Source organism: Bison bison, unplaced genomic scaffold (assembly GCF_000754665.1).
Source record: "Bison bison bison isolate TAMUID 2011002044 unplaced genomic scaffold, Bison_UMD1.0 scf7180017864263, whole genome shotgun sequence".
Classification (NCBI taxonomy): Eukaryota; Metazoa; Chordata; class Mammalia; order Artiodactyla; family Bovidae; genus Bison; species Bison bison.
This window is the reverse complement of record NW_011494835.1, coordinates 8,233,579-8,245,575: the sequence shown is the minus strand read 5'-3', so window position 1 is coordinate 8,245,575 and position 11,997 is coordinate 8,233,579. Positions and strand designations below refer to the sequence as shown.

Genomic DNA, 11,997 nt, shown 5'->3' with positions numbered 1-11,997 from the left:
AGGATTGCTAGGGGCAAAGCCTGATCTGTATTCTGCATGGTCCCCAGGTGATGGTGATCACAGACAGTGATTTCGGAGACAGATTTCCTACATCCTCAGTTCTGCCCCATCTCTCATTAGTCTGCGTCCAGCAGTACAAAGGACCTTTCCTTCCCCAGACACAAAATGTTCCCTCTCTCTCTTTTCCCTCTGAGAGAACCTGGTCAGAGGGGTGCCTTGACAAGTGTCTTTCCCAGACACGGAGCAACAGTTCACCTGGAAACTTGTCAAAAATGCACATTCTCAAGCTCCACCCAAGACCCACTAAATGAGAAATTCTGGGGATATGGCAAACCCACTAATCTGTGTGCTAACAAGCTTTCCAGGAGATTCCAATGCATGCTAACATCTGATCACCACCGGATTAGAGAATTTCACAACCACAAGAAAGAATGAAGACAGATAGAACTTGATGTAAGGTAGAACCAAGTTTATTAATGACAGCCTTTATTACAACCACTCTCAAGTGTAAAAAAAAAAAAAAAGGGAGTGATTAATTAAAATTTAGAACTCAGACTTGCTGTTTGGCCTTTTACTGGATGTGCCAAAGGGTGGGAAGCTTGCCTGATTCTGAATCAGCTGGTCAGGTGGAATTCACTGGAGAATGAATGAGGTAACAAACAAGAGTGCCAACCAGAGGGCTCAAGTCTTCTCCAGGTTGGAATGACAATCAATATGGAATGACAACAGTGGTGGGGACAGAAATGAAATAAAATCATCTCACAGCCAGAATACGGAATGAACATCTCTTAACTACACTGAGACACAAAAACACACATGCAGAGTCATACACACCTTAACTCTGGAGACTAGATTTTCAAAGAATTTTTGTCCTTTCTCTGAGCAGACGGACACGTTCATCAGCCACAGCAATGCAACGTGGGGCCACAAATGGAAAAGCTTGCTAAGTTTCCACATGCTATGCTAGCTGGCTGCCCAGTTCTGTGTGGGCAAATGTGTCATCACTGTGAAACATGCCTGCGGTTTTCCCACGGACTAAGATCTGCTCCCCAGGGTAGGTGACATTCTGGTAGACACCAGTTAGGATTAAACTCTGGGGGCAAAACTTGTCTCCCCCATCCCCCGCCACCTGGAGTGGGGACAGGGCAAGAGGCAGTTTCTACAAGTGTTTCCCGCCTTATCGCAGAACTCTCGGCCAATCAGCACTCCCCCTTGATCGGCCAATCAGCACTCCCCCTTGATCAGCCAACCAGCACCCCCCCTTGATCGGCCAATCAGCACTCCCCCTTGATCGGCCAATCAGCACTCCCCCTTGAGACGTCTGTTTGTGCTTTGTTACCATCCTGTTGGTGAGTCGGTACTGAAGACAGAAGCAGCTCTGGTCTTGCACTCTGGTTTCGTTTTTGTTGTTTCATAAAAACAAACGAAAACCAGAAGGAAAAAACCATCAGAAGCTTTTGACTCTGTCAACACCATTTCAGAACTGGGTTTAATTCCATTCCAAGAGAAAGGGGAAGCCTGCAGAAGAGGCCATGACGATCGATCGACATGGTTCACAGACTGAGTCCACAGATGCCCCTGTGACGCCCAGCTGGTCCCTTCCCAGACGGGGGTTGGCGTGGGAGGGGGGACACACCACTTAAGGCTGCGGACCCACAAAATAAATGCTGACAGAAGAACGTTTATAAAGGCTTGTAGGAAAGACGGCATGAAAAGGAGCTGGTGGATTCAGATTCACAGGTCATGCAGAGAGATTATATAAAAAATTAATATTCGAGCTGAGTAAAAAAAAAATCTAAACTTTAAGATAAACTGTATCATAGCTTTTGCTTCTGGAAGACGAAAAAAGAGGGGGGTGGCCCACAACAAAACAAAACCCTAAAGTATTCCAGAGTTTCCAAAAAACCCAAAAACTAATTTGGTGGACTGCAGTATTCACTACCTCTTCGTTAACCTCATTTTCTCCTTGGATTTCATTGATAAATAAAGCTCAGGCCTACTTACAGAAAAGATTTGTCCTGCTAGAATTCAGCATCATGAAATGTTCCAAAGCCCCTGCTCAGCACGCAAGGAATACACAACTTCTATGAGGACACACTCCAGGAGAGACCAGATGAGGCCACCCAAGCTCCTTGTCGAATGCGGTCACAAAATGGGAACCCAAAGGCAAGCTGTTTTCTTCCTGGGATGATGGTTGTTAACAGTTCCTTGAAATGTAGGGATGCTAAAAACACACCCCTCCCAGGTAAGGGGCTGAGTTTCAGAAACGACACACTTCCTCAGGCCGTAGCCCAGAAGACAGCCTTCCCATCACTGAAGCAGGGACAAGACTCTTCCACAAACTTAGTACATCTGGCTCCCCCACCCTCCCTTCTTTTTTTTTTTTTTTCATTTGGTAAGTATCCAACCTTCCAGAAATTCATGGCTACAGTAGAGATTCATGGCGCAAAGACTTTCATACTGGTTATTTTTTAATTCTGTCAGTGAGCAGCATTTCCCAGTTTTACCTCCCCCACCAAAACTAAGTTCTTGGCAGCTCCATCAGTTGGGATTGCGGGATGCCTCTGAGATCAGAGTCCGTGCAGCATGGGTATCAGGTGGGCGTACTGGAGGGTCAGGAAGGCTGGGTCTGTCCAGTGTCTGGAAGTGGCTGTGGCAGGCGCTCTACCAGCTAGCCCTGACAGCCTCGATATCACTCACCAGGTTCTGGGCCAGGCAGATCCCGAAGATCTGAGAAAGGGAGGAAAGGCGTCAAGTGGAGGAAGGTTTAGGCTTTTTCTTTTGGCTACTGAATCCCACCTTTTAAAAAATCTTTGATTTTCAAAATTGAGATAGAATTCACATCCCACAGAATTCATCCTTTTAAAGTGTATAATGTAGTGATTCTCAGTACATTCATGAGAATGTGCGACCATCACCACACTATCTGAATCCAGAATATTTTCATTACCCCCAGAGAAATTCTGTACCCCAGGACAGTCACCCCACCATCCCCCTCATCCTGGCAGTCCTAGAAATCACTAAGCTATTTTCTGTCTCTGTGGATTTGCTTATTTTGGACATATAAATAGAATCATATAATATATGGCCTTTGTGTTGGTCTGCTCTCATGGAGTGAGATGTCTTCAAAGTTCATCCACGTTGCAACAGTAGTTTGATTCTTTTGATGGCTGAATAATATTCCATTATATGGATAAACTTCGTTTTGTTTATGAATGATGGACATGTGGATGGTTTCCACTTTGGGGCTATTGCAAATAATGCTGCTATGAACATCGATGTACAAGTTTTTGGGTAAACATGCTTTCAGTACTTTGGGGCACATACCTAGGAGCAGAATTGCTGAGTCATACGGTTACTCTAATTTTCTCATGAACTAGCAAATTGTTTTCCAAAGAGACTGTGTCCATTTCATTCCCTTTAGTGATGTTTGAGGGTTGCAATTTCTCTATATCCTAACCAGTTCTTATTAATGTCTGTCTGTAGAAGGCAATGGCACCCAACTCCAGTACTCTTGCCTGGAGAGTCCCATGGACGGAGGAGCCTGGTGGGCTGCAGTCCATGGGGTCGCAAAGAGTCGGACACGACTGAGCAACTTCACTTTCACTTTTCACTTTCATGCATTGGAGAAGGAAATGGCAACCCACTCCAGTGTTCTTGCCTGGAGAATCCCAGGGATGGTGGAGCCTGGTGGGCTGCTGTCTATGGGGTCGCACAGAGTTGGACACGACTGAAGCGACTTAGCAGCGGCAGTATGTGTGAAGTGGTATCTCACTGTGGTTCTGAATTTCTCTAATAATTAATGATGTCATTACAAAGAGCTAATGTGTATCTTCTTCAGACTAATGTCTATTCAAACCCTTTGCTCACCTTTAAATTGGGTTTGTCTTTTTTTTATAGTTGAGTTGTTCTTTATATATTCTATACACAGGACCCTGATCAGATGTACTGATATGCAAATTTTTTCTCCCATTTTGTGGGCTTTCTTTTCACTTTCTTAATTGTGTCATTTTCAGCACAAAAGTTTTTAATTTTGATGAAGTCCAATTTATCCACTCTTTTTGGTTGCTTGTGCTTTTAGCATCATATCTAAGAAAATACTTGTCTAATTCAAGATCACAAAGATTTACACCTATACTTTCATCTAAAACTTTTATAGCTTTACCTTTTACATTTAGGTATTTGATCAGTTCTGAATTAATTTTTATATGTGATTAGGGATCCAAATGCAGTCTTTTGTATAAATAGTTAGCCCAGCACCATTTGCTGAAAAGACCATTCTTTCCCCATTTTGAATGGTCTTGGTTCCCTGGTCAAAAAAAGTCAGCTGACCATAGACTAGAGGTTTTTTTTGAACTTTCAGTTCCATTCCACTAAACTATATGTCCAACCATACACCAGTATACACTATCTTGATTACCGTAGCTCTGTCGTAACTTTTGAATTGGGAAGTATGAATTCTCCAACCTTGTGCTTTTTAAAGTGTGTTTTGTTATTCTGGGGCCCTTGAATTTCCATAGGAATTGTAGGATCAGCTTGTCCCTTTCTGCAAATAGGTCAGTTGTCATTTTGGCAGGCTGTACTGAATCTTGTAGATCAATTTGGAGAGTATTGCCACCTTAACAATATTAAATATTCCAATCTGTGACAATGGATGACTCTCCATTTATTCAGGTCTTCTTTAATTTCTTTCGATCATTGTACCTTATTTGTGGCCCTCTCTGTTGAAAGTATCTTATCTCCACAAAAAGAAAAGCCCAGTTCTTGGGGCTTCCCAGGAGGAAAAGTGGGTGCTCCCTTCCCTTCCCAGCACTTTGGAAAGATGATCCAGAGAGAGAAAGGAGCACAGAGTGTCTGAGAAACTCCAAAAAGCCTTAGCCTAGCCACTTGGGCAAGGCTCTCCATCTGACCATTCCTGTCTGATCAGCTGTCACAATGCCACATCACTAACCCCATGGAAACGCTGGAAAGCCAGTAGGCAACTAGTGACCCCAGCAATGTTTCCATCTTGAAAAGGAAGAAAGGTTCCCTAAAATCTTCCAGGATAGTAGCATCTAAAATCAGAGCCTTAACAAAATACAAACCAAATAGAGTTGAGGTCTGCTCCCCAGCCCTCCAAGGTGTCTTAACAACTGTGACGTGCAGGGACTAAGCAAAGCATCTGTCCTGGTGAGGGCTCTCCCAGGGCACCATCTCCCATGACAGCCATCTTACCTGTAGCAAGGCAATGCCTATGAAAATACCAGCCACAATGGTTAAGTTGTCCTGCAACCACTTCTCAAACTGGGGCACACAGCCTTTCGTGTAGATTACAATCTGCTGATCGACTTCCTTCACAGGGAAAAGGAGAGCACAGCGTCACTACGCAAATTCAAAAGCTCCTCCAACACCCTTCGTGCTAAGCGACAAGATGGGATTCCACTTACTGGTTTTTGCCTGGCATCATAGCCACACTGAGTGTTGATGACATCTTCCTGGTGGAGAAAAGAAACAGAAAACTGAAACTCACTCTTGTCAGACAGAAAGTCCATCCACGGTCAGCAGAAGATCCCTGCTAAATGTTGGTCATAAAATGTTTATTTGGGCACACAGATGTCCCAGGCACTGTGTAAACACTTTCACACAAAATTCCATAGAATTATTATAACAATCCTCAGGAGGTATTTAATATTCCTTCCTTTCCAAATGAGGAAAACTGAGACTCAGGAAATATCAGAGAGACTAGCAATTCCATTATGTGCGAGTCTCTGAATTCAAAGTTGATAACCTCAAGAAGCTAATGGGTTTAAGGAACTGGAGACAGACAAAAACCACAGTTAAGTTTCTTCTAATGACTTTCATAATGATTATCTCCATTTATGCTCTTCAGTGGGGAATTCTATCTTTGAATCTATATACTACTATACTGGGCTTCTCTGGTGGCTCAGACAGTAAAGAATCTACCTGCAATGCAGAAGACCGAGGGTTGATCCATGGGTCAGGAAGATTCCCTGGAGAAGGGAATGTCAACTCACTCCATTTTTCCAGGCTATTCTTGCCTGGAAAATTCCATGGACAGCTTAGTGGGCTACAGTCCATGGGGTCACAAGTGTCGGACATGACCAAGTGTCTAAGATACAATACACAGTGTATTGTTTAAATGGTCTTTCCACAAGAACAAGTAATTTTGATAATTAAAAGCAACACCCTGACCACACGTGTGTGGATAGGCACCCTGACATCTCACAGGCCTGAGAAGAGACGTGGGTTCTGCTGTTTCAGGTTTGTTTATGTTTCTCGTCTGCAGGGCATGTGGTGGATTTTACTAGCTTAGCATTTATGGAATGAGACATCTCGTCCCAAAGGATCTGCAATTGAAAGGGGAGGAGGGCATCTTCCGAGAATCTTCAGAATCCTGCTGGAATATTCACTCAGGGCAGAGGCAGGAGACAGACAGAACACAGCTGTGTCTGCTGCCTGGGGGGGCGGGCACCCTGGGCTCTGAGCTGGGCGCTCTCTTGCCTCCCAGCCCACCCAGGGGAAAGGAGAAGTGAGCTGGTGAGGAAGGCTGGCTTTCCCAGGGAGGGTCCAGAGCACAGTCCTCACAGATTCTCAGTCTCCTTCAGACAAAGAGAACAGCCCAGGCTGAGCCTGGGGAAGTTCTCCTTTGCTACCTGAGACCATTGTCCCCTTCTGTCTCTTTTTTCATTTTTTAAATTGAAGGATAGTTTATTTTACAATATTATATTAGCTTCAGGGGCATAGCGTAATGATTCAGTGTTTTTACAGATGAACAACGGCCCCTTTTAAAGAGCCCTGCACCATCCACCTTGCAGGGGAGAAGCAGCCACTGAACTAACTCATCAGCACCCACATGGCCCTGTCCCTTGTAGGGAAGGGCGGGTCTGGGGGAAGACATGGGGTGGCTGACCAGTCAGAGAGAGGCTGAGGAGCAAGGAAAGGCCAAGGGCACCTTCCCTCTCACATGTACTGTTCTAACCCTCAATTCCAGCTTTTATACACAGATGAGGAGCTGCACTTGAAGCCATACTGTGTATCAGATTTCTCTGATGGCTCAGACAAAAGAATCTGCCTGCAATGAGGGAGGTCTGGGCTCGAGCCCTGGGTCAGGAAGATCTCCTGGAGAAGGGAATGGCAACCCACTCCAGTATTCTTGCCTGGAGAATTTCATGGACCGAGGAGCCTGGTGGGCTACAGTCCATGGGGTCGCAGAGTCTGACTAGACTGAGACACATTCAGTATACCAGACAAATAATTTGACTCAAAATACAATCAAACCCACAGTAAAGAGGGTGGCTTGTGGACAGGTTTTATAATTTTTCCTAACATACAAGCTGCAGTGACTGTCACCATTCTGGCCAAGAGTGTGGGCAGCCACAGTCTTCCTGCAGTGGTCTCGTCCTAGCTTGTCTCAGACTCTTCTTCTATTCCTAGGACTGCTTCAGAGCTGAGTCAGCAAGAAAAGGGTTACTAACCCCAAGCAACACAGTGCTTCCATACAAGCCCGTCCTTCTCACGAGGAAGGAATACAGGCGATATGGGCAGCTGCCAGAGTTTAGGCTCAGCCCCATCACTCGCCAGCAGTGCGAGCCTGGGAAAGCTACTTAAACTCCATGGGCCTTGATTTCACCTGAAAAGGGAAGACAATGGTAGTATCTGCCAGCGGGAAGGTCCCAAAGTGAAATGAGCCAATATGCACACAGGCTTAGAACAGGAACCAGCATGAACCGCTAAATTAATGTCGGGCTTGAGTCGAATACAACTGAGCAACTAACATACATACATACATACATACATACATACATATATATATATATATGATTACTCCTATTGAGATGATCTGAGCTCTAGCCCCCCACCCCCTGCAAGAGGAGCTACAATTAGGAATAGGTGGGTAAGAAGAGGTTTCCAGAAAAAAAAAAGAACCTGCTCATCCCACACACACCGTCAGTGTGATGCACGGCCAGCGGGTTTCTGGCAGTCACTTACCGCGGGGTCTTTAGTACAGCAAGAGAAGGGCACGCCACATCGCTCTCGACTTGCATTGGAATCTGTGCAATTGAAGTAAATATTTAGGTTCCAATCATCAGCTCCAAAAGCCCCACAGCACTGCCACTAGAGCAAACAGGAGAGAATTAGAACATCTCAACTTGGAGGCGACCAGGTGCCCAGGCTCCACCTGCCAGAATGACCCACACCCAGCTTCTGCCAGCTCTAACCTTCTCTCTGGCCCAGAATTTTACTTTTAAACCAAGATGAACCTAAAGGGCCACTGTAAAAGCTTCTGAGTTAAGGCTGAAGGTGTGTAGTAAGCCTGTGCTGGTGATGGACAAAAAAGCCATAAGACCCGTGGTGGGAGGTGGAGGATGGGCAGGGGAGGATTGTACCAGCAGGGGCCAGTCAGAGCAAAGTCTGTTTGGTTCAAGTACATGAAGGAACACTCTAGAAGGACAGCAAGACAGCAAGCAGCAGCAGTGTCTGAAGGAGGCAACTGGGGTCATGGTAGGAGATCCATGGGTTTACTTCTTTTTTAAATTTCCATCTCTACACAGTTTTTATCTATTTTACTGAGATAGAATTGACATACAATAAAATGCACATATTTAAGGTGTATAACCTGGTACGTTTTCACATACTTATACATCATAAAAGCATCATTGCAAGCAAGATAGTGAACATATCTGTTACCACCCCCCAAGTTTGAAAGGCATACTTTTTATTCTGCATCTGTTTCTATTCTGAATTTTTAAAAACAAGAGCATGGATTTAGATTTTCAACCTAAAAACTGCAATCAGTTAAAATATAATAAAACAAGCTGTTAAATTCAGTGAGTCTTCAGGCTAGATTCCAGGGTGGCTTCATCATAAGTCCCTTTGACACTCCCCCATGCTGGCCCAGTCCAACTTCTCTAAGTTAAATAAACATCAAGCCTTGACCATTGTAAGGGTTTCAAGATCAATAGCTACTTCAAAGTATTAAAATCCAAGAGAGAAAAGTGAAATCACATGAAATAACAGAATTCCAATATAAAGCAGACAGCATCTCAAGAGAACGTGTATCCGCATGTTCTTCCAGCTCATCGGATCCTCCAAAGGCTTGGCTTGTACATCTCCAGTTGGCCTACAAAGCTCCATCAGATCTGTCATGCAAACTAGTCAGCAATAATACTTGGCAAGGTGTGAGCTTGCATCCATTATGACCCAACAAAACAGTCAAGTCTGCTGAGGAAATGAATCAGGGCTTAATTTCACACCTGAGGGACAGCAGGCTCCAGGACAGTCATTGCATCTTAGAACAAAACCAGCACAATTCAGCTCACTTCTGAGTGCCTATCAGGGCAGGGGGCCTCCCCTATGGCAAGCGCTGACACAGCCCTCTCCTGCTCACTCTGGAAAACCAGCCAACCAAGAGAAAGCCACTGGTCCACTGAGTTTCTGTCTGGCCTCCAGTTCTGCCACATACATGACACATACATGAATGTCATGGATTCAGCTGTTCAGTTCTGCTCCCCTTATCTATCTTCTCCGTGCATGCAGATAAAGGCTGTCAGTTTGTAGGGCAGTAACACCTGAAGCCTAATATACACCCATGTACCTCTTATTAGTGTCAGAATGTCCCTATGAGTTAAACAGCAGCTACTATTATTTCCATTTTACTCTTACGGAAACACCTCAAGGTCCTTTTAGCCCAAGGGTGCTTAGCTGATGAGATTTTGGCACTTGCTGTGTGTCTTCTGGTCCCCTGTTGATACCATGTTGCATTTTGAGTGGAACAGGGCATCTGCTACCTCATTTGCATCGCAGAGGCCACTGTCTCACAGACATGTTGAGAAACTGGAATGGGAGGTAGCTCTACTCTATAGATTATTTACTTGTGAGAAGTCACCGAGGCTCAGAAGTTTCTCAGTTTTCAGTTTCAGGTATTCGGATAGGCATAATTTTAGGAACTTGGTGGATAAATATTCTATTGCTAAGTACATTATTATGAGCTATGAAGCATGGAGAATGACCAGGAAGGGGACCAAGAATAGAAAAAAATCCACATTTAACCTACCCCCTCCAGTGCAAAAAAAGAGGGTAAACCTATAGCAAAACAAGAGACTTCAAATGTTGACAGGAGTGAGCACCCTTGATGATAACCTCTTTGCCTAAGAATTTTCTTCTTTGTTCTTAGTAGAAACTGAGATAAGTGAAAAATCAGACATTTCCCATTAGAATACAAATCATGTAAGTTATACAACAAGTTAGAAAACAAGCGAACAAATGAAAAAAACATGCAGAAGAGTCAGAGGTAGGTTGCAACTGGCAGATGCAGAAGCCAGGAGGAACATTCACTGGGTTCATCCTTCTAAGAAGGCTTTCAACCTGAAAATAAGCCAAATTTAAACTTACATATTCCTGGGTGAAGTCTATGAGGTTCTGCAAATCTATGTCATCCCTGTATGCTCTGATGTTGTTGTTTATAAAGAAATACAGCTGGTCTTTGATCCAGTCTTTGAAAACAAATGCCAGAACCCCAGCAGTGAGCTCCAGGAAGAAAATAATTCCCAGGAACACAGAAAACTAAAACAAAAGACACACAGAAAACAGTTATAAGCGCTATTTTTGGTCATATATACTTAAATGGTTTCTTCTAAAAAGGTTTGTAATTATATTGGGTTATTACCCATGCCCAAAGCAGATAACCTTCAATTTCTTAAGATTCATTAATAGAGTATTACACTCCAAAAAAGAATTTTTAAAAATCATTTCATAATCACATTGTAGGGGCTCTGTTGTTCCATTTTGGTAATTAACCAACAAAGCCCATAAGCAAACATGGATAACAGGAACTTCTCATTAGACCCACATTAACGCCTAATGAGTTTCTCCAGATTAATGCACTTGTCAGACGCTTAAACAATGACCTGTCCCTACCTCTGGTAAGCTTTTGTATGTTGAAAGATAAATTATCCCAATTTTTTATGACTGTCTGTCATTTGCTACTGTGGCCTTGATTCTGGATGCAATCTATTCCTTTTCTGGATTCAGGACACCATGTTTTAATTCCCCTTTGCACCTGCCACACAGAGTAAGAGAGCAGATGTGTGCACCTTAGACGAAGAGGTCAAAGAGGAAGTTGGTGGGGAGTGGAGGGGTGGGGAGGAGGTAAGCTGTGACATGAACAAAATTTCCCATCATGAAAATAAAATGAAACCACTGGTTTGAGCACTGTCTTGGGAACGCGAGCCATGCCAGCCTTCCCTGGTGAAGCACCAGGCTCGTGATATTTTAAACAACATCAACACGCAGCCGGAGGAAGACTTCCGGCTGACGTAGACAATGAGAGTTTAAGAGGAAGGCTGGAGACCACAGGATACACGGTCATTGCCCATAAATCTGGAGAAATTTCCCTTTCATCTAAAACGCCCAGAAGTGCCTCATCTTAGTCATATCTACATCCCGCTCACGCCCATGCTTCTTTCCGCCTCCTCCCACCCCCACATTCTCACCCTTTACGAACTATTTCATTCAAACGGATTATGAGAAATGAAGCTGTAAAGGACCAGAGGGTAAACTTCTGGTGACAAGGAAAGAGAGAGTGACACTGGGGCCACCCGTCCTGCTGGGCTCCTGCCACTGAGTGGCTGAGGGGCAAGGGTGCGAAAGCTGCTGCTGGGTCTACATTCAGCGAGCAGACAGCAAGGCGCTCAGGAGAGGAAAACACGTTGGCGAGGGGTGCAAAGGAAGTGTCGTAATTTGCTTACAAAAATTAAAAAAAAAAAAAAAAAGCTTTTTTTAATTCAACAAACATGTACTGAATGGCCCGGGAGAGCACAGGCCCTGGCCTGGGTGGGCCTTGCAGAGTCAAGGGCAGGTAGGAGCACAGCCCTGCCCCCACAGAGCCCACAGTCTTCTGTGACTGGGGTCGGGGGTTGCAGAGGACCATGGGGCCAGGTCTTTCCACATTAGACAGTGTTTATCCAAAATGCTGGGAGGAGGGGAACGAGGGAGGGT

At 44.5% G+C, this 11,997-nt stretch overlaps 1 protein-coding gene across 2 annotated transcripts in view; it reads right to left on the bottom strand.

Annotated features, from left to right (window-relative positions):
* Nucleotides 1–452: 452 nt before the first annotated feature.
* The window catches only part of TSPAN5 (tetraspanin 5), a 181,691-nt gene continuing 170,146 nt past the window's right edge, over nucleotides 453–11,997 (bottom strand). For both annotated transcript variants that reach the window (XM_010848320.1, XM_010848321.1), the window contains exons 4-8: nucleotides 10,393–10,563; nucleotides 7,990–8,115; nucleotides 5,427–5,474; nucleotides 5,215–5,331; nucleotides 453–2,730 (exon numbers count right to left, since the gene is read on the bottom strand). In XM_010848320.1, the coding sequence (XP_010846622.1) occupies nucleotides 2,665–2,730; nucleotides 5,215–5,331; nucleotides 5,427–5,474; nucleotides 7,990–8,115; nucleotides 10,393–10,563 (528 nt within the window). In that variant the 3' untranslated portion in view covers nucleotides 453–2,664. The remainder of the gene's footprint in view (nucleotides 2,731–5,214; nucleotides 5,332–5,426; nucleotides 5,475–7,989; nucleotides 8,116–10,392; nucleotides 10,564–11,997) is intronic.